Below are 23,331 nucleotides of genomic sequence, written 5' to 3'. Positions count from 1 at the left end.
AAAAACTGACTGCACGATATACGATGAACATACACGATTCATAGATCCTTAGGATTCTGTTGGTTAGGCAATAACCCCAAGTCAGTTTCTTCCTCAAGAGTTGAGAGCCTCTACACTAGTCCCTTCATTTTCTGTGAATTTGTTTCAAATTTGTGGACAATCTCACTCGAACTTGGCCGACGAATCGCCTAATTATCCAATAAACTATCGATTTTATCGATATTAAGTGGATATGTGGAAGTATTGGCAAAAAGTATTTTGTCAAACACCTTTGGTGCAAGTTAAAAGGGGCAGATTCTTCGCCATTCATGGTATTTCCGACGACGAAAGGGCGGCCTCCCCCTCCTTGCCCTACTGTGGCTTCGCTACTAAATGTTTAGTCAAATTCATTGGCAATGTAACATAGTTTTATTGTGGTCGATCCCACATATGATTTATTGGGCAACTTTTAAGAGAGAGTTCACGAGTTAAAGTGGAATGAATTTTGAAATTAATCCAATAGAGTTATGACTTTTGAGTTACAGTCACAAAGTAAGATCAAAATTGAATTTCAAGAAGTGTAGTTAACAATAAGCTTTAATTTAACGTCGACTACCGCTAGAATAACAGAAAAAGAAAAGAAAAAAGAAAGGCCAATTGTTCCCAATCACTTGAGATTAATCAGAACCTGTATAACAATGAATCACATAAAAAAGAACGGACCAAAACTGTTACAAAACAACAAACATTTCATTGCAGCATCGGTCAACTAGTGAGGTTGTGACTTGGAATCGAAGCTATCCATGCAGCAGATATTTTACAGAGCTACTTTTAGATAGACTTAACCTTGTCACACCAGAATTATCCTTCCATCCCAAAGGCGTGTCAGAGGAGGATTCAATGCCACCATCCATAAAAAATGCTGGTTGTGAGGGTACTGGAAGATCAAGAGAGTTGGTAGTAAGCATGAGAATAACTGCAGCCATGGTTGGCCTATCAGCTATATTTTGTTGCACACATAATAATCCTACGTGGACGCATCTCATTATTTCTGGTTTTGAACCACTCTTCAACAAGGGATCTATTAAATTTGAAGCTGTGTCCTCCTTCCAACTTTTCCATGCCTGCATAAGTTTGTGAACAGTTAGAGATTACAAAGTCAGATAGGACCTTTCTTTCGTTAGTTTAATCTTAATCAATTGCAGGGATAATGTATAGCCCAGCCTTTTGTGTAACTTACATAGCTTAGAAGGTCCTCCACGTTCCCACCGTGACGGAAAGAACTATTTTTCTGTCCAGTAATTATCTCCAAAACTAACACACCGAAGCTATACACATCAGACTTAACAGAAAAGTGCCCGCGCATTACATACTCAGGTGCCATGTAACCACTGCGTATGAACAAAAGCAAGGTTAGCCTGTGTTATTATATTTGAAACTTATAATGATTGTGCCGAATTTATGTTGTTGTGTGTTCTTAATTTACTTGCATTGTTAAATGACATGAACTGTAAGATTATAAGCCATGCAAGATCTGCTAGTACTTACTAAGTCCCTACAATTCGACTGGTATCACCTTGTGTTTGATCAAGATCAAACAGCCTTGCCATGCCAAAATCTGCAATTTTGGGTTGCATTTCTGCATCTAACAAAATGTTACTTGCTTTCATATCACGATGAATTATTCTAAGACGAGAATCTTCATGAAGGTAAAGGAGTCCTCGCCCAATTCCTAATATGATCTTGTAGCGACTGTCCCAGTCCAAATGTTCGCGCTTGATTGGATCTGCACATTCAAGTAAGAAGACCATTTTGTAATGGCTATTATTGACGTTTGTTGCACTGTACTTTTTTTTGGGAAGCATGTACATAGAAGAATTTTCAATACATTCCAAAATGAAACCAGAAATCCAAATTCTTAACCCTACCAAATATGAAATGATCGAGGCTTGCATTAGGGACAAACTCATAGATAAGAACCCTTTCGTTTCCTTCCAAGCAGAAACCAAGAAGCCTTACTAAATTGCGGTGTTGAAGTTTGGCTACTAACGTGACCTCATTTTTAAATTCTATATCTCCTTGTGCAGAATCTCTAGAAAGCCTTTTAACCGCTATATCTTCTTGGTTCAAAAGCCTACCCTGCATTCAACCACCATCTGAATGTTAACTTATTTCTCACAATAATAATTTAACTGACATCTTTAGTGATACGATTCATTACCCTGTAAACAGTACCAAATCCACCTCGTCCAAGCTTATTGGCTTCAGAAAAGTTATTTGTAGCTGTTCTTATGGAGGCAAGGTCGAACTGCAAGGCTTCTGTATTAAGAATTTCATCTGCTTCTTTGCATGAGAGAGAAGCAATATGAAACCAAAAACTAAATAAGGCCATTGCATGCATATTTAATTAAAAGGATACATGTATGTTAATGTGTGAGTCTAAATACTTATATAATTGCTGGTGTTCCATGAGGTCATTCTGTTTCAAGGGAAGTAAAAATTAACTGATCTAAACTTACCTCCAAGTTTTGCCTTTATCTTCTTCACTCTCAGATAAACGCAGATCGATACAATTAGTACCACGGAAACAACTGTGACAACCGTAATGATGACAGTCCGAGAAGTATTACTCTTCTTTCCTGCAAAAATCATAAATATAGCTTCTCTGATCATATCGGATTATATGTGGGCCTGAATTTTCAACTGGCTAAATCTTCACTAGGGATAACGAATGACAATTATTTAAATTTGAGAACCAAGTTATAAATTAATTTATTTCTAGGTGGTCCTGCAATCCGAAAGAAGTAGCTGCAATCCGGAAGAAGTAATCAGACATATTTGTTAGAATTCGCTGGATAGAAAAATGATGCCAAGATGTCCAATTTTATCTCAAATAATTAAACCACATTTTTTTTTTTCAAAGAGTAATGGGACTTGATATACGTCATACCTCCTGGAATCGCAGTATCGGCCGGTGGTGTTGGTAATGGTATCTCAGTTCTAACGTCAAAAAAGGTGTAATTTTCGTACCTTAAGCCACAGCTTGGTGTCGCAATTCTCCTACCAATTGATGCACTACAACATGATTCAGACACTCCAAAAATATAATTTAAGCAATCAATACAACTTTGCTCGGGTAATTCTGGGGTGCACTGAACAAATCCATATATTTTTAGATTAGAATTTGGAATGCTTGCGTTTCCTGTTGCAAATTTACGAAGATCACCACCCGTTGCTGCTATTTGTCGTAGTGCGTTAAGTAAGCGAGAGACCTCTTGATTGAACGCATCCAAGCCCGTGGATACATTTAATATATTCCGAACATAGTAAGTCGGACTAAGTTCCTTTATGCGATAAATGGGGCGGTTTGAGTAGCGTAACATACAAGTTTCCGACCATCCAATCGCCTCCTTCTGGTTGGTACAATTAGTCATGAGATTGTTTGCAGTGAGAGTAAGGCAGCTACCGCAAGCTTCCTTTGTAATATCTCCTCGACAGAGCCCGATTGCATAAACTGTGTCGTTGTTTACACCAAGGGAGGAATTGTAAAAGCCGTAGCCGTTGTTGTTGTTGGCATCGAATAAGGTGGAGAGGAGGCTTTTGAGGTTTGTTTGATAGGTGCTGCCAGTGGTGTAGTTACCTTCGCCGTTAGAACACTGGACTTCTTTAACTCCAGGGAGTTCAAGCTGGGCATCTGTGAAATTAACGTTGATGATGAGTAACAAAATTTGTGTACAAAGGAACAATAATCTGATTAATCTTGAGGAAACCATGGCAAAAGTAAAATGAATAATGTGATCGTCAACTGCAGGCTTATTAAAAGCCAATGGGAGGAATATTCTCGTGAGTTTCTGATTATTTTAATTATTTGAAATTTGACTGCAATGGGTCTGGTGTGACTTCTGACTAAGACAACATGGGTCTGGTGTGACAAATAATTATTTTAATTATTTGAAATTTGACTGGGGACATTTGAGGTTTCGTCGCCACGGTTGAAACCTTCCAATCCAAGTTTTTGCGAGTTGAAATTGCAGGTGCAGTCGGATTAAAACGCAGTCTCGCCCCTTTTGCGAATTAGTGATGAATAACTTCAAATATGCAGATATAAAGAACAAACAGCACAAAGATTCACATAATATAGCACACTGCTAGTTCCCACAAGGAATAAGGATTTTTACAAGTCTCAATAAGACAGAAACTTTAATTTATCATCAACGTGACAACAAGGTTTTAGTAAATTTTTCTGACATTTTAATTAAATGAATTTCAATTTTCTGATTAAAATTTAAGAAAAATCCTTAAAAATTAAAGAAACTCATGTGGCAGCAAGTGACAAATTCACATCCATGCTCACAAATGTGTAGAGTGCTAACATGCCGACATCACAATCAAGGTACGTACAATCAAAATTGAAATAAACGGAATGCGAATTCGGCAGGTTGATTGCGTAATTTGCTCGGATTTTCGAGATCGATTTGAATAGAAATGTTGATTTTCAATTTTGGGGCATGTGAAATTGAAGATTTGATAGTTGCAATTTGGTTGATTTGTGTTGGTGGGTTGTGTTTAATTGCCTGATCACTGATCTTTTTATTGCAAAATGATCTGGTTTCGTAATTCATATGCGATTCTTTGTGATTACTGATTGTGTACCCCATCAATTTGAAATTGTGTTTATTGTTGTGTACCCCATCAATTTGAAATTGTGTTTATTGTGTATTATAGGTTCAAAAGTTGTGGATTTTTATTTTATTTTTTTAAAGGAACAACTGATGGCAAATCATGGTTATCCACTACTTCCCTTTTCAAGTGCCTGAAATACTCACAGAGGCATTTCAGCCTCATGCTTGCCACAAGTCTAGCTTTCACACCAGCAGCGAGTTTCGAACCCAAGACCTCCAGTTTTTAATTTGAAGGAAACCTTGCAATCCGTTCTTTACCACTAGCCGCCATCTCGTGGTTCAAAAGTTGTGGAATTTGGTAGCTAGCTGAACATTTTAATTTTGGGGTTCAATTTCTTTGCATTAGAAAATTCTGCAGAAAATTTTGTTATATATCATGGGTTCTTTTTATTTTATTTTATTTTATTTTTTGACATTATCGTACTTCTTAGTCCAACACTACACCAAACTCTTCACTAAGTCAGTCCAACGTAATCTATTTTAATCTAGTGCAGCTTAGTCTTGAAGCTAATCCAATCAGGGATAATTCGACGCAACAAATGCATACTTAGTAGCATTCCCGTCCATTCTCTACCAAAGCAATGACAAGGAGTAGACATACGCTCCCTACCTATGGTAGATTATTTGGAAAAGAGTTAATATATATATATAAGAACCTTATGCAAAGGGATCCCCAATTTTTTTTTTTTCTTCTAAAAATGGGGACTGATTGTAGAGCCCATTATACATCGAGCTTCAATGATCCAAACCATTTATTTTTTTAAGTCTTCATTCATAGATCATCTTTACAAAAATATCAATTCAATTCAAACACATTTACTCATTTGATTGTCACGATGAAATTTCAATGTTCCGTAGAACATAGTGTTCGTCAATTTCTTTGAACCCAATTAGATACCTCAAACATTTCCGATTTGGCTAATATTTTTACAAGGATGATCTATAAAGTGTAACTTAAAAAATAGACAGTTCGGATCGTTGAAGTTTGATGTGGAGTGGGCTCCACAACTAATTCAAGGTTCCCTTTGGATATATTTGTAGTTATTATTTAATTAGGTATGTGATAGTGTAAATTCATAGTCGATTGTATTTAGGATTCCTATGTGATCTATAAGATCCTATTCTTATAGGTTCTGTATTACGTGTGAGGTAAGTAAGCCCACTATTACTTTAGTTTAAAGAAAGGTTTGAAATTGGCATTATTCAAATGAACAGTGTTTCAACCCAAATTTCAGATTAATTACAACGATGCCATTGGTCTTTGTGTTGGTTTTGGGTCAGCAGCTCGGCCTTCAGCCAGGCCCAAATGTGTTGGTTTTAGCTGGGAAGCCCGACCCTCAATGAAGCCCAATTATTTAATTACATTTTTGCCTATCAAAGATTATAATCCAATGGTGCGGATGGTCTATTACGAGAAAGAGACAGACAGACAGACAGAGACAGAGACAGAGATGGAGAGGGGTAGGGATCTCGGTATTGTTGCTGCAGATGGGAGGGTCGGTATGGTCAGAGAAGACCATATGGGTCGTCAATATTTCAGGGAGACAGGGTAGGGGTCATCAACAAACCCTACTGAGAGTGGGGTGTGCCAAATCTTGCGCTACATGCCTCAAATCCAAAGATAAGTTTCTTTTTTAAATTGCATTCTTTAATGGTGCCTTAGGTTTTCTAATTGTTTAGTATGTTAGGTCTGGTTTTGGGGGATTTCTAATTTTATAGAGAAAGATGGATAGGGAGATAGAGATAGACAAAGAGAGGAGAAAGCATGGCTGTGTGCATTTTTTGGGGTTAATTAATGGGTTAGTGCACATGGTCAATGAGGAGAGAGTAACAGAGGGGTGTATGGCAGGGTATGGGTTTTTAGTTTTTCCCTCTGATTCAATAGGTTATGCACTGTTTGAAAATAATTGTTTATTGTTTTGTTTTCTGTTTGCTTTGTTAGAACCATCATTCGAATTTTGGGTTTCACTGTGCTCATTTTTGTGCTTCTTCAAAATTTTATAGTGTTTGTTCTCATCCCAACCTGGGGCTAAAACCTATAATTCCCCTTCCCCCCCCCCCCCCCCCCCAAAACCCAACCCAACCATGGCCTAAACAAAACCTAAAACATAAACCTCATCCCGAGGCCAAATACTGGCCCAAGTTTAGGCCACAAATTGGAATGAGCCCCACTAGGTGTGAGTGAAACACGGGCTGTGAAGCCCAGACGCCACAGTTGGCATGCCTAATGCGCCAGACTGAAGCTGAGGAAGACCCCACCCACGTGGGCGTGTCCCCCGACTGTCAGTGGGTGTCGGTAGCGCAACGACTACTTTTTTTAATCCAACGGTCCACGTTCAATTTTTTTTTTTAGTTTTATATTTATATATTTATTGAATCCAACGGCTTAGATCGAACATAATCAAATTGAACGGTAAAAAAAAAGATCTAACGGTCCAAATTTAAATTCAACGGCTAAAATAATTTTAAAAAAATTATTTAATTCAAAATTCACCCTAAAACTCTATAAATACCTATGTATTTGTTCAAACATCCACACAAAACTCACTTTTCTCCTACAATTCTTCCAATTTTTCTTTCTACCATTTCTTCTTATCTTCAAATTTTTCAAGATGGCAAAAGAGCATGTTAGAGGTCGTAATTGGACCTTTGATGAAGATATTGCTTTATGTTTGGCATGGATTTCTATTAGCGAAGATGGTGCCATTGGCACGAATCAAAATAGAAAGGTTTTGTGAGGTAAAATCGTTGATAAGTTCCATGAAAACTCCAATGCCAGTCGAAGGGAAGCTGGTGGTGTTTATGATCGGTGGCAGATTATCAACAAAGCATGCACTTTGTGGAAGGGAAGCTTGGAGAAAGCCACCGTTGACATGCCTAGTGGAAGGAGCTTCTCAGAAATTGTGAGTTTCTTTGTTGATATTTTATTTGTCATGTACATAATAATATTTTTCAACTAATTGTTTTTACGTATTTGATGCATAGGGTGACAAAGCAATGGCAATTTACAAGACAATAACTACACCAAAAAAATCAAGCTTTTAAGTTGCATCATGCTTGGAACGTCCTCAATGATTGTTCAAGGTGGGGAACTGATGCGGACCAACAATGGGGAAGATTATTTCGTAGTGAAGTCCCGCCCCCAAATGATTTCAATAAAGGTGCAAATGAAGGTGTCAATGAAGGTGTCAAACAAATGACCCCAACTTCTTCTTTTACAAGGCCCCCATGAAGAGATAACCAAAAGGAAGCAAAGAGAAAATGGAAGTCGCAAGATCTGATGAGTGGACCCATTGCTATCGGAATTGCAAAATTGAGCGAAACCCATAACGCTCGCCAAGAAGAAGTTGTCCGAATGCATTTGCAAATGAAAGAAGAAGGGGATAGGGAGCAAGAGAGGTTCGAAATAAATTTGATGATGGAGGACCTCAACAAATACACTCCAGAGAGGAAGAAGTACTTACATGGTAAGCAAAGGGAAATTTTGCAAAAGGATGGCAGAATGAGTATATTTCAAGAAGATAATTCATTTCAAGGCTATACCCTAAGTCCACCATGAAGTCAATCACCAAATCAAGATGGTGGATATCATTATTAAGTTTATGTCGTTTATGAATTTTCGATTGTATTAAGTTTATGTGGTTTATTAATTGTCGTTTGTATTAAGTTTATGTACTGTATTAATTGTCATGTGTATTAATTATTGTTTCTATTAATCTAGATGCCTTCAATAATTATTGTATTATTATTCCACACTTTGATGTAGAATAGAAGCCTTCAATAATTCAAGCTCTATTCAATAATTTATCCAATGTACTACACAAAATACTTTGCACAAGAAGACACTTAAATTTATTACTAGAAAATACCAACATAGTACACTTAAAATTATTACATAAACGCTCAACCAACATCATCAACGTTCACATTCTCGGCGCCATACATGCTTAACCAAATCCTTGCGAAGTGTGTCATGACCTTGAGGAGCTTGAATTATATTTAAACGTCTCATATACTCACTCATTGTGACCCTATCCTGTTGGGTCTCATATGTGGTTTCAGCGAGATATTCAACATTTCTTGCAATAGCTTTCGCATGTGTTGGTTGGTCATCATCCACATCTTCGTTTGAATTTTCTTCAATTTCGATGTACTCATCTTCCACAATCATGTTGTGCAAAATTATGCACGTCATCATGATTGAATGGAGGTCTTCGATATGCCAAACTCGTGCAGGCCCTCTAACAATGGCCCATCAAGCTTGTAGGATCCCGAACGCTCTTTCCACATCCTTCTTGTAAGACTCTTGCCTCTGTGAAAATAATTTCTTCTTTGCACTATCGGGATGAGAAAAACTTTTGACAAAGGTAGACCAACAAGGATAAAGACCATCATTTAGGTAGTAACCTAGCTCATACCTATTACCATTTACCTTGTACCAAAATTCTGGTGCCCATCCATTGACAATATCATCGAACAAAGGTAAAAACCAAAGAACGTTGATATTGTTGTTTGATTCAGGAGCACTGAAGAATGCATGCCAAATTCATGTGTCGTAAGATGCCACAGCCTCAAGCACAATGGTTGGCTTGTTATGACGGCCTTTGAATTGGTCAGCCTAAGCAGTAGGACAATTCTTCCACTCCCAATGCATACAATCGAGACTTCCTATCATGCTAGGGAAGCCTCTTTTACCTGCTTGCGTAGAAGCCTCTTCAAGTTTTCATGATCTAGCTTGCGAAGGTATGTGGCTCCAGGTTCTCAATAGCAATAATCCGCAAGTCGGCAATACTCGTCAGTTGAATCTACAGAGCACCCATTAGTTAGCATCCGAAATGCAGAAGTGAGCTTCTGATGAGGTGATAAGACTTTGTCAGCCGATGACACCTATCTTCCTTGCAAAGTAGTGGTCATGATTGACAACTGCGTTCAATATGCTTTCAAAAACCTCTCCCCTCATTCGAAACCGCCTCCGAAAATCATGAGCAGGAAATCTTGGACGCTCGATGAAATAATCTTTTCATCATTCGGTCATGACACTCTTCTTTATCACGCTGCACAAATGAATGCCCTGTGACAGAACCACGATGGCTAGATTCGGCATGGTGCTCATATTGCATAAGTGAGTTTGCAAGTTCAGCTTCAACGTTGATCATTTCAGCATCCTCAATGTCAAGCCTTGCTTGGTATTGTGCCATCTGCATTACCCTGCTACGCCTTATTCTATCACCTATTGGTGAGATATTGAGGATTTTTAGGAAACAAAAACACTTTGAAAGTTGAAAGATTGGTGAATATAGAGGATGATTGAAGGTTGAAATATTATGTGATCAACTGATATTGGACCTGTGTTTATATAAAGGATGAAAGTTGAACAGTTGGTGAAAATTGAAACTTTGTTGAAAGTTAAACGGTTGGTGAAAGTTGAATGTTTGGTGAAAGTTGAACGGTTGGTGAAAGTTGAAAGTTTGATGAATTTCATGTGTCGATTTAGTGATTTTTCAATATTTATCAGAATTTAAATATTTTTAGATTAAAATGTTCGTAAAATTAAATTACGATAGTCTACATAATTTTTTTTAAAAAAGTTAATTTAAGAAAAAAATTAGCCTAAGTTCATTCTTTAATAATCCCATGCTAAAATTTTAGGCTAAAAAGGTTGGAGCAGAAAAGCTGTTTCTGGGCTAAAACCTAAATTTTATGGGCTAAATATTTTTAGGTTTTAGGCCAGGGTTGGAGATGGACTTATGTATTCCTTGGTTTTGTCTAATTTTTGGTTGTGGGATGATGCTTGCAAGTGAACTATATGCATGGTTTTTTGGGACGAGTTAGGAAGATCCATTGAAAATAGCATACAAGATAGAGAACTGGTATGTTGCTTTGTCTTTCTATTGGATTTTGATGTTTATGTTCTGCTACTAGGAGGATTTTATGGTGTTCTAAATTTGTTTTGTAAATGTGCTTAAAGATTAGACATGTTCTTGAATATTAGCCATGTTGTTTGAATTGGATATGTGATTGAATATTAGGTATTTAGTTTGCATTGATTTGGATATGTGGTTTATTGAATTGGAATTTGGATATGTGCTGATATGAATTGGATATGTTGAATTAGAGATTTGCTACTTTGAATTGGATAGGTTGAAAAATGACAAGCCATGGTATATTGAATTTTTTTTTTTTTTTTTTTTGGCCCCAAGTTTACATAAGTCCCAAAGGTTGAATGTCGTTGCAACTTTGATGATCAGCCAAAACTTTAGAAGAAAATAATTAGAAAACATGACTCAGGAGAGAAATAACAAATCCATCACGTATTAGAAAATCAGCTTTGCCTAGTGATTGAAATCATTACAGGATTAAAAACTAGAATCTGACTTTGGAAGAACTTCCATTCTCTTCGAAAACAGGTTCCACCAACGAAAAACGTTCTTGCAGATGTTTAACTGCACATAGCAATGGAAAAAGATAATAGGTCAGAAGTTAATAGTTTACTCCCATTTTTCAAACATGGTTGTTGTTTGTTTTGAACCTACACCAGGTTCACCCTATATCAGTAGTTTCCCAATCACACCAGCATAAACATTAGATATGAGTTTGATTTTATTGGTAGATTTGTGTATGCCCCCTTGGGAACTAATTTTATGTGGAATTTTGTTGTATGGGCTATGGACTGAATACATGTTGCATGACGTGACTTATTCGAGTTCATTAGAGGGTCGTGGCGATGCCCATGGAAAGACAAGCTTAGGTCCCTTCCATGTTCTTTTGTGATCTTCGTTTAACAGTTGAAACAGGGGAGGTTTTGCTTCTGTGATGATATTTGGGTTGGGATTCCTATTTCTGTGTCATTTTCTGCCATCTATACATGATCTCTTTGCCACAATTAATCACCCCAAAAAAATTATTTGCATTTGATTGTTTGCATAAACTTATCTTATGAATAGTTGAATGCTCTTTAATGTCAATACTAATTTGTCCGTGACTTTATCTTTGGTTCTCTATGGTGTGTTTGGACCAGGGAATTTAAATTTTGAAGTGCTATATAATTTATGCTAAAATATTTTTGGAATACACTAGAAAATTTAGATAGAGGCTTGAAAGGACTAGATCCAGTACATTTGAAAGAGCTTTCAGTACAAGACACCTTTGTTTAGTGTTTTTTAGTGGTGTTCTAATAGTAGCTTCATAGATTTTTAGTCTAATGTTTTTGTTGTACATTTTTAACAACCGAATCTAAAATCCCTCTGTACTTTAAAATCCCTCATCCAGACATCACATTAGAGAATTATAAGTATTCAACATTCTTGGTGCATCGGCAGATTAATGACTGTATCATGGAATTTTAGCAAAGTTCCTTGAATTATTGAAGTGCTAACGCTTTCCAAATGTTTTTCTTTGATTCATTGTCTCACATTTTCCATGGTACAAGTTTACATGATTGCAAGCTGATAGAAAGAGATAGATGTAGGGAAAAGTGGGAATTGGGGAGAGAGACAGTGAGCAACGGGTGCAGTTGCTTTTTAAAGATTTGTTTGAAATTGTTTCTCCAGTATTTTTTTTTTTTGGTGAATTTTCTTGAGTTCTTTCTATTTTTTTGGAATTGTTTCATTTTTACTGGGATTCTTTTGGTCCCTGCCACTAAACTTTGATTCCTGCTATTAATTGCTGCTGAAATGTGATTTTTGCTATTAATTTTGTAAACTAATTAAGATGCTTAATGTTCCCTTAATTGTGATTAAGGCAGGGCATATGAGATATTTTTCGTGTCAAAATTCATGTTGGTAGTGTTGATTTTCCTATTTCAGCAAAAGATTTTTACAATTGTCCATACAACATTCAATTTGCCTAATTTTATCACTTATTATTATATTTTTCTTTAGTTCATACTGTCATGACGCTTTCTTTTTTTTGTTGGCTGTGAGCATGCACATATTGTGTATGACATATGCAAGTATAAGAGTGAGGCAGGAGAGTGTCATGTAAAAAGATGGAAGAGTTTGTAATATATTGAGGGCAGGTGAATAAAAGAACATGCTTCTGGGATGATCCATGTAAAGACATGGGGAATAGGCTGGCTTGCTGGCTCATGTAATAAGGCAGCTAGAAAGTCAAAAATGGTTGATATATTAGATGTCCCACAATATAATTTGTAGGACTGTTGTATAAGATTCTATCGAGTCTGTTCCTTTGGAACTACATGCAAAAGAAAAACCAGTAATGTCTTAGTTCCTATAGGTTGCTCGCCCCCTACTTCCCCAAGTAAGGCCATCTTCCAAGGCCTTTAGTTGTTTGATAGAAAATTGCTTTAATTCATCGTTTCTTATCGGATGGTTTGATCGTTAGGCTCTTATTTCAGATCTTAACTCATTTTGGTTGCGAGTTTGTTCTGTAAATTTTTTTTTCTCTGCTATTAATAGCTTAGCACATGTGGTAGCAGAGTAATTGCGTTGGTAGCTTATGTATACAAGTGAATTCAGATGACAATGAGTTTGATATTCAAACAAATGTTTGTTGGTTCAGTTTTTCAATCTTTAAAAACTGTCGAATCAATTTGAATATGTAATTTTATGTTTATTGTTAGGTAAATTGCTGTCTTTTTTTGTTGATAAAAAGTTTACAGTTTGGCTATGTAAATGTGTATAGTTTTATACGTTTCACTCGGTTGACAATTTGATAATGATTGAAGTGCATTCTTTAATGAAATGTGTTTTCTTTCCTCGATCGTGAATGTCTTTTTGGTATTTTGCAGATCAAAACAAAGTGAAAGCTTTTGACTGTGAATTTTGCAACTGCTGCCTTACTACTTTGTTAAGTCTCAACTTCTTGATAATATCAATTAATTTGGCCTGTAATGTTAAGATCTTGAGTTGAATGCATATGCCACATGGCATAGGTCTAACATGATTAGAACTTTAATATCATGACGTGTGATGCTAATTAAGCACAGTATCTGTACCAAGAAAGACACGAGGGAAGCTCGCTTCTCTGTCTCAGATGCTTCTCTTCTTCTCCCCATTCCTCCAAAAGCCCCCCTTTATATTCATTTCTCTGGTTCTTCTCCCCCAACTCCAATGGCAACAAAGTCCGAGTCACCAAGCTTCAGCACATCATTCACGACCTCTGAAAGTGGAAACGCTTCTCCCAAGCCCTCCAGGTTTCCATCTTTCTTTCTTACCTTGCAATTTGTGTTATCCCCTGTTTGGTTGCTCAGAAAATGAAAGAAAATTGAAAGAAGCATCAACAACGTAATTAAATTTTAGTTAAAGAAAGTGAGTGAAAGAGGGAATTAGGATTTTTGTTAGTTAATGTATTTGTATCATAAGTAATTGGAAATTCCTCTGCTTTCGTAATAATGTGTTATACTTATAGGTTGCAGATTTCAAAGTGGACGAATCAGAAGGGGATATGCATATTTTCGCCGGTTGAGCATGCCGTGCAGCTGGATTTGATTGGGAAGGAAGAATTTTGCACAAATTGCTGTGAAATAAAGCCAGTTTGAGTCTGTGGGTCGAATCGTGCTGGACATTGTTGCATCGTGGAGCATGTGATTGCTGGGAAGTTTAAGCTGGGGAGGAACATTGGGAATGGGTCTTTCGAAGAACTCTATTTAGGTATGGTAATCAGTGCTTGATATCCTTTTTTCCTTAGAAAATTATTCATTGTGTTAATTTAATGTGTTTTGTAATGAAATTGCTCTTCTGGTGTTAGGTGTAAATGTACACAGTGGGGAGGAGGTGGCTGTTAAGCTGGTATGTGATCGAGGATTCATTTATAACAAATTCACCATTTGAATTGGGTTGGTTTGTGGGTGTGGTTTTTCAAGCTAAAAGATTTATGTGGACCAGTTTATCTTTTTTTTTCTTTGGAAAAATAAAATTTGAATGTCGTCGTTGAATTGTATTACTCATCAAGTTGCAAGGCATTTTGCGTTTGAAGGATTCGAAACTGCTGTAAGCTAAATGGGTGTGAAACAAGATGGTGGCACTATTGACACTGCCTGCAATGGAACAGGTATGCCTGAAAATCAACTGATTATATTTTCTTACGAAAATCAACTGGTTTCTATTTTTTGTAGCAGTCCCACAAGATCTGCTTGCAGTCATGATTCTACTCAATCTCATTGAAAATATGGTTTTTAGATGTTTTGTTAGGTGGAGATTTTCGAGTTTTGATATTTTGGTATTTTAGTTATGATAGCTTTGGATTAAGCTCTCACCTTTTGTACATTGCACTATTTAACTCACCAATGTGAGAGCTGAACTTTAGGCTCTTATGTGCACATAATTTTCTTAAAAAGGGAATGAGAAAATAAAATGGGCTGTACCTTAATTTGCAGGAGAAGATTTCTGATGAGTTGGATAAGGGAGTGAAGAAGTTTCTTAGAGGGCTTAATTTGATAAGGGAGTTAGATAAGGGAGTGAAGAAAATAAAATGGGCAGTACCTTAATTTGATGGGTAGCACTAAGTTCCAATTGGTGTTCCTCCTTGGGTAAGTTTCGAAAAAGTTGAAACGGTTTCCATAAGTTTTGGAGTCAAGAGTGTCTAAATGGAGTTTTGGTACTCATAAGGTACCTGTCCAATTTTTTGTGGAAATTGGAAACGGGTTTGGTATTTCAGGCATCTGCAATGATCGCACCGTTGGAATTTTCTGAAAATTTGATATGTTGTAGGTGCTGGGCGGACAAACAACTTTGAAGAATAAAGTATTTCAATCCGAGGTCTAGAAGTTGGAGTTCCAAGGCTGTTTACATGGCTGTCAGATTCTCTGTGAATTTTGAGTCTCTACTATTTTGCTTCTGTAAAGGATGATATATAGTCATACAACACACACACATATATATATATATATATATATATATATATATTTTTTTTCTTAAAGAAAATCAGTAGTACAAAGAGTTTAAGATGAAATGAAAATATTTTCTTATTTGTGAGGTTCCAGGCAACAAAGGTGAACATGATTTGTGGTGTTGTACTTTCCACTAACACAAGAGCTTCGCGTGCTGATAACATGTTGTAAAAATTGATGGTGTGTGCAGTGGAATAAATAAATAAGACACAAAATTTACGAGGTTCCTCTATAGTCAGTGTAATTGAAGTACGTCCTCGGAGCAGCAGTGATGCTTTCATTTATAATCTGAAGTAATAAGATTACAAAGATAACTCTCTCTATTCTCTGCTCTCTTTTTCTTCTTTATGCTATGAACGTTGCGGCTCTCTCTTCTTCTTTCTTTTCTATCTTTTCAGCCGTGAGGCTTTGTGTTTTTTGTGTGTGATTTTATATGGAAGGATGAGGTAGCAAGTGGATCGGTGGACAAACATGTAGAGTTGTAGTGGGTTGGTCATCCACACATTGAATGGTTTGAAAGATTACAACATTATGATTATTATCTTCGTTTTATACAAATTATATTTTGTTATTATCTAAAATAAATTAAACTACAAACTTGGTCTAAGATTCAAAGGGGAGTGGTTGAGAAGAGTGAGGACAGGGCAAAACTTCCAATGGCTGGGTTCTGCCATTGACCAGAGGAACATATCCACGCGGCTGCGACAATATGAAAGTTTTGCTTATTTAGTACAACAATATATTTTACACTAAAGAGATGTGGAGTTTGGCTAAACCATGTAATGAACAACTTAATTTGGTATCAAATTATGTTGAAAGTACAACCAGCCCATAACTTGAAGTCCAGCCCATTATGAAGTCTTGATGTTCTAGATGAATTATACATGGGATTTTGCTAGAAAGCTCTAGCAAGCATGATGGTGGATCACTAGCTAGAAAGATCTAGCTATTTGTACAATTGTGAGGTTGTCATGCAAAGCCCATGTTGGTGGGCTGATTGTAGAAATGCCTAGAATATTGCTAGGATGAATTTGAGCCATCTTAACCGACTTAGTAAGTTGGCAAACCTCACTATAAATATGTATGTATGTGTGTAACCAAACAATCAAGTAGCCAAGAAGCAAGTAGGCAATCAAGTAAGAGTGAGAAGCAAGAATAGTCTTGTAGTAGTGTGAGTGATCTAGAGTGTGTCTCTAGAAAGTCATTGAGTGTCATTGCTTCTAAAGTGTCTTTGAGAGTTTGTATGTTGTAATATTTTGTGTGTGTAATACAAGTAATTTGTTTACTTGTGTTGTCTCTCCAACACTTGTGTTAAGAGTTATGCACTCTAAGTTGTTCCCTAATAATTGGTATTAGAGTGGTACGATCAATGACCTTCTCTAGTGAAGCTTTCGAGAATCGTGAAAAGTTTAGTACTTCGCAAGATTATTGGTTAATCTTGTTCGGCTTATCGAAGCTCTGCCGACACGATGGGAAACCTTCAAGTTGTTGGAGGAATCAAAAAGTTGAACAACAAAAGTTACAACACTTGGGCAACGTGTATGGAGTCTTACCTACAAGGCCAAGATCTTTGGTATGTTGTCGGCGGTAATGAAGTTACGCTGTCAGAAGAAGACATCAGCGGCGCTTTGAGGAAGTGGAAGATCAGGTAGGTAAGGCCATGTTTGCCTTAAAAACCACAGTTGAAGATGACATGTTGGAGCACATATGGAAGGCCAAGATACCAAAAGAAGCATGGGACACCTTCGCCACACTCTTTTCAAAGAGGAACGTTACAAGACTGTAGCTTCTCGAGAACAAGTTGTTATCGGTGGCCCAACGAGACATGACAATTGCTGAATATTTCCACAAGGTAAAGTCTATTTGTCATGAAACTTCTGAATTAGATCCTAGTGTTGCCATTGTAGAATCCAGGATAAAAAAAATAATTATCCATAGATTGAGATCCAAATATCGAGGCTTCGTTGCCGCTGTACAATGATGGCCGACCTAACCATCACTTGTTGAGTTTGAGAATTTGCTTGCCGATCAAGAAGCTTTGGCAAAGCAAATGGGAGGGGTCTCGTCAAAAGGTGAGGAGGAATCGCTCTACACCAAAAGTAAAGGTAGCTTTAAGCAGTGTGGTGGTGGTGGATCTAAAAGAAATGGTGACAAGGAAAAAGGTTATCAAGGAGGAGGGAGTTCTCGACCAGGGGGAGCTTCGAAATATCACGGCAACCGTGGTCAGTTCTAGAATAATAAAAGATTTGAGGGAAAATGCTACAATTGTGGAAATAAGGGAGGATTGCTGGTTCAAAAGGCCTGCAAAAAGTAACGTCGCCAACTTAGAGAAGAAAAGTGAAGATGATTGGGACGTCGTTGCGTTTCTAGCCCTAGAGGAAGAATGGGACGCTGAAGCATTTGTTGCTATGGAGAAGCAAAAGTCAGCTCTCACAGCAACAAGTCTAGAGTCGATTGACTACCAGAATGATTGGATCGTGGATTCAGGAGATAGAAGCATATTTATGCTACTTAGTTATGTTGTTTCCTTTCATTTATTGAGTTAATTACTATTTATTTTAGTCTTTTAAGCTATTTTCGTATGTTTTTAGGTCCTAATGGCAAAAGGAGCAAGAAATGGCATTTTGAAGCTAAATGGAGCAGTTTTGGGCATGGATTGGATAGCTTAACCATGGAGCAAAGAGGATGGACGAAATTGAAGTCAAGAAGGGCTAGGAAAGGCTAAAAATCTGGAGAAAGAAGTCCAAATGCAAAGAAGATAAGGAAAGAGCAAGAAATAAGGAACCTTATCCAAATTTCCTTATCTTATCCAAACCTTATCCAACCTTATCTTATCTTATTCTATCCTAATCTTTTCCTAACTTAATTCCAACTTCAAAAAGGACTCCTTTTCACATTAAATCACCTAAATATCAAGTTCTAGAAGCCCTATTTTCGTGCATTAAGTTTATGCCACATGTAACCCTTTTAGAAATTCTAGAATCTGCCACAAGGACCATTCCTTGTCCTCCTTGGAATCTAATTGAAAGTATCCTTGTTCTTTGGTGATTTGGAGTCCTAATTACTCTCCTTTTCAGCCCAAATTCGTGCCTCCCCTTCATCCTATAAATACATGATGCCACAACACTCAAAAACCACCACCCTCTACCACAAATTCACACCACACCATCCACCACACCTCAAGAGCCTAAATTCACACAAATCCCCATTGTTGGCAGCAAGGAAGGAAGGAGGAGCCACCTGGAGTGTTTCTAGGTTTATTCTATCTTTGTTTTTAATGTTTAAGTTTAATTATCTTTGTTTTACGAACATGTGGAACTAATTTCTTTTTAGTTAGAGGTGAATTCGAAGCCATGATTATATGTTTTATATGAATTGATTCCATCCAGTTATTGTTTCTTAAGGCTTGAATGTGATTTGCTTATCTAAGTTATTAAAACTTGTTTATGTATGTGGGTTGGGGGTCGACACTTAATTTGCATGCATGAATTTGATGCTAGAATATAAGGGGGTTTCACATAATAGTTATTCACTTATATTCACAAGTAGTGGAGGTTGCTAGTCACAATCACGTTAAGTAAATCCTTGGTATGAGTCTCACGCGTTTCATAGTGATGAATGCCTTGACAATGCTTATGATTTTCACAAAACTTAATGACTTTTGATATGTATCTCTATCATGCGTTTCATATAGGGAACTTGAGAAAGATAATTTGGTTTAGATGCGTATTCCCTCTAATTCAATGAAATAAGGAAAATCTGATGGTTAGTTGTGCGATGCAACTAACTTGGGGCGTTGTCATTCATAGTCTAAAGGAATAATAACTGGAAATTGGTTTATATGCATATATCATGTGTGGAGAAGGACCCTCTAGCTAGCTTATCACCCATAGTTTTCCCTAATTTCGTCCAAGTTGTTTAGAGTCTTTATAATCTGTTTGTTTTTACCTTAATTTCGTCCAAAATCCAATCCCCCTTTACTTTGTTGTGTCAAATTAGTTAGAATCTATCCAGGTTGTGTTTTTAAGTGTTTAAAGTCAAGTTAAAAGTAATTTTCGTCCAAATCACCTTTAGAGTCTAGTTTGAGTCTTTTTGATTGTTTTGTGCTGTTTTGAGTCTTTTTAGTTTGTTTTGAGTCATATAAGTCTAGTTAAGTGTTTTTAAGCTTTGTTTTGTGTTTTTAAGTCAGTTTAGAGTAGATTAGCATCCCTTCTAATCCCCGGCCTAAAACGATCCCTACTTTCATATACTACAATCATAGGGTTTTAATTTGAGGGTTATAATATTCCACATCAAATTTTGGCGCCGTTGCTGGGGATTAGTAAAATTGCTAATCCCTCTGTTTGTTTGTTTATTTTTCTTTTGATATTTAATTTAGTTTTATTTCTTTGATTTCAGGTACTAGAGAAGCAAGACATGGCAATTGCTAATCTTCAGGCTCAAATAGCGAATCTTACTTGTCAGTTATCACAGTATGCCGAAGGGTCCACAATGCAAAGTGTCCCTACATTTGGTGCTTTTTATAAGCAAGAATATCATGCAAATCAATTTCCACAAAGAGATTGGAGTGATCATTCAAACTCTATGTGGTGGGAATTTCAACAAGTTGAACACAAAGGACATTGGCAGCCATATAAGGAGTTCTATTCAACGCCTATGCAGCCGCCACAACCTCATATACAATATGCCCAACCAAACTCAAGTTCGTCAATAGATTATAATCAAATTCTTAATGACTTAGTTTCTTTGGTGCAGGGCTCACAAAATCAAGTCAAGGAGGCTCAACAAGGAGAATATTGGCAGCCATATGAGGAGTTCTATACAACACCTATGCAGCCACCACAACCTGCCCAAACAAATTCAGGTACGTCTTTGTATAATGATACGGTTATTAAGTTACTCACCAATTTGTCTCAGGGGCAAGAAAATCAAGACAAAGCAATGCAAAATCAAGACAAAAGGTTGGACCACTTGGAAAAGCAAATTGGGCAGATAGCGGAGTTCGTAGGACAATTTCAAGACCAAGGCAAACTCCCTATTTCAACCATTGCAAATCCGAAGGGAGGATTTGAAACTGCCAAGGAAATCATCTTGAGAAGTAGTAAGGATGTTGGAATAGACCCTAAACCATCAAAATCAAATTACAAGGAAGATGAAAGATTGCAATTTGAGGAAGAGGAACACACCCAACCCACGGCAAGGGTGGAAACACCTTTGCCGCAGGCACCTATTGCTCCTACGCCATCCAATTCAGGTAAGGTTGTTCCAAATTTAATTATTTCTAACCCCGTTCCACCAAATGTCCCTATTCCTTGCAGGATCATGCACTCCAAGGAAGAAGAGGGTGAGAAAGGCATCTTTGAATCCTTTCGAAAGAATCAAGAGCAAGATGTGGCTGGGGAATGTCTAGAATTCATCAAAGAGATATACTTGAGACAACAATTCGTAAAGAAATTGGATTTTATGACACGGGACAAGTCATAACTCTCAAATCACCAAATCTAGCTGAATTTTCTAGTCCTACAACTTTCGAAGGGGTGTTTATTCTTGAGTTCATGTCGGAGCACACAGGTAAGCCACCTCCCCGAATTTCAATTTTGTTTTATACTAATATGTTGTTAATGATTCAGTCACCCACTCTAGAATTTAAACCATTACCGGATCATTTCAAGTATCACCTTCCATTCAAAGATCAATTCCATGCCATGGGACCTAGGGTAGCTTAAAAGGAGGTATTGTCCGGCTGGAAGACGTTAAAGCAAGCGCTTCTTGGGAGGCAACCCATGCATGCATGCAAATAAAGAAGACCGAGGAATCTCCGGCTCCATAACCAGATTTGCGTTCCTAAACCCTACTCTTTATTGCTTTTATTTTGCCATGTTTATCGTGTTTGTTAGTTGTGTTATTTGGTTGTTTGTTTGTGAGTCTATGCTTAAAACATTGAGGACAATGTTTGGTTTAAGTGTGGGGGGGGGGGGGGTAAACAAAGTGTTTTTCATGCAAATTCGTGGGATTTTATCACCCATCATTTCTAAAGTTGTTTTTCACTGTTTTAAAGTGTTTTTAGTGTGTTTTGAAGTGTTTGTATGTGTCTTAAATAGAAAATCCGAAAATTTGAAAAAAAAAATCGAAAAAGAGTTGTTTTTAGAGTCCTTTTTGTTTTTATGTTTGTTTGTGTCTTAGGATACCTTCCAACACAATGATGAGGATTTGGTTTTTAATCGCATGACTATTAAAGAAAGTTACAAACATGGATGGAAGTTTGATAGACTCTTTGGTTTATGCTTAGTTGTAGTTGACATTTACGAATTCACATGTAATCACAAAGGAAAAAAAATCAGTTTTTGTAACATGCTTGAAGGAAGGAACTCAAACTAATGCTACAACCCTGAGAGACTTGAGCCTAAACTTTATTTGGAGAGTTATTAATCTTGATTTCTTGTTTTCTAAGTCGTTGCATGATCTCATTATTCTTTGCTTGGTTGCTACTTAGAATGCGTTTCATCACTATAGTTCCAAATACTAGAACTCATGCCCATTTCATTCAAAGCATAAAATTGAGTGCATAACATAAAACAAGATGAAGTTGTTTAGTTAAAACAAGAGCCAAAAAGCCTTACCCTTTGCATATGTATTGTATGTTAACCCCTTTGAGCCTGAGTTAGCCTAATTTTCTTTGTTAACCACATTATCCTTACCTAGCCTAGAATAGGACTATCCATACCCTTGTTCTTAAAGTATAGTAAAGCATGACTTAGAGGGAATTCCTTTTGTTCTACAATTTGCAGAAAAACAAGTGTGGGGGAAGGATTTTCGTGGGAGTCTAGGGGGATGGATGATTTATGTGCCAAAGAAAAGAATAGGGCATGAAAGAAAAAGAAAAAAAAAATTGGGAAAAAGAAGGAAAAGAAAGAAAAAGGAGTTGAAAATAAGTGAGAATGAACTCACAAGTGTTGACTGTTGAAGAAAGGGTCCAAAAGTTTGAATTTGACCCTGAGTTTTGTTTGAAGTTTCCCTTGGTGTTCAAAGTTGATTTCTGCATTCAAAAGTGAATTCATAGTGATGAATGCCTTGACAATGCTTATGATTTTCACAAAACTTAATGACTTTTGATATGTATCTCTATCATGCGTTTCATATAGGGAACTTGAGAAAGATAATTTGGTTTAGATGCGTATTCCCTCTAATTCAATGAAATAAGGAAAATCTGATGGTTAGTTGTGCGATGCAACTAACTTGGGGCGTTGTCATTCATAGTCTAAAGGAATAATAACTGGAAATTGGTTTATATGCATATATCATGTGTGGAGAAGGACCCTCTAGCTAGCTTATCACCCATAGTTTTCCCTAATTTCGTCCAAGTTGTTTAGAGTCTTTATAATCTGTTTGTTTTTACCTTAATTTCGTCCAAAATCCAATCCCCCTTTACTTTGTTGTGTCAAATTAGTTAGAATCTATCCAGGTTGTGTTTTTAAGTGTTTAAAGTCAAGTTAAAAGTAATTTTCGTCCAAATCACCTTTAGAGTCTAGTTTGAGTCTTTTTGATTGTTTTGTGCTGTTTTGAGTCTTTTTAGTTTGTTTTGAGTCATATAAGCCCAGTTAAGTGTTTTTAAGCTTTGTTTTGTGTTTTTAAGTCAGTTTAGAGTAGATTAGCATCCCTTCTAATCCCCGGCCTAAAACGATCCCTACTTTCATACGAAGAGTCGAAGTTTAAAGCGAAAAAGCCATTGGAGTTGGTTCATTCCGATGTGTTTGGGTCCATCAAGCAACCATCGATAAGTGGGATGCGGTACATGGTGATGTTTATTAATGACTTCTCCAG

At 36.9% G+C, this 23,331-nt stretch overlaps 1 protein-coding gene across 1 annotated transcript; it reads right to left on the bottom strand.

Annotated features, from left to right (window-relative positions):
- Nucleotides 1–702: 702 nt before the first annotated feature.
- On the bottom strand, nt 703–3,752 carry LOC137717297 (cysteine-rich receptor-like protein kinase 29). The gene is made up of 7 exons (XM_068456607.1): nt 2,930–3,752; nt 2,499–2,618; nt 2,201–2,322; nt 1,908–2,118; nt 1,528–1,765; nt 1,220–1,370; nt 703–1,103 (listed from the first exon to the last, which is right to left on the bottom strand). The coding sequence occupies exons 1-7, from the start codon at nt 3,750–3,752 to the stop codon at nt 777–779; spliced, it is 1,992 nt and encodes a 663-aa protein (XP_068312708.1). The 3' UTR covers nt 703–776.
- Nucleotides 3,753–23,331: the final 19,579 nt, after the last annotated feature.

This window comes from Pyrus communis, chromosome 15 (genome assembly GCF_963583255.1).
Source record: "Pyrus communis chromosome 15, drPyrComm1.1, whole genome shotgun sequence".
Lineage (NCBI taxonomy): Eukaryota > Viridiplantae > Streptophyta > Magnoliopsida > Rosales > Rosaceae > Pyrus > Pyrus communis.
Note: the sequence above shows the minus strand (reverse complement) of the source record. Positions and strands in the feature narration are given on the sequence as shown.

Bases quoted from the DNA above. Each gene is read 5' to 3' on its own strand.
- LOC137717297 (XM_068456607.1), bottom strand. From the start codon at position 3,752: ATGGTTTCCTCAAGATTAATCAGATTATTGTTCCTTTGTACACAAATT. The intron at 2,619-2,929 runs GTATGACGTATA...TGATTTTTGCAG, and splicing joins CGATACTGCGATTCCAGGAG to GAAAGAAGAGTAATACTTCT. The intron at 1,104-1,219 runs GTAAGTTACACA...AAACTTATGCAG, and splicing joins TGGAGGACCTTCTAAGCTAT to GCATGGAAAAGTTGGAAGGA.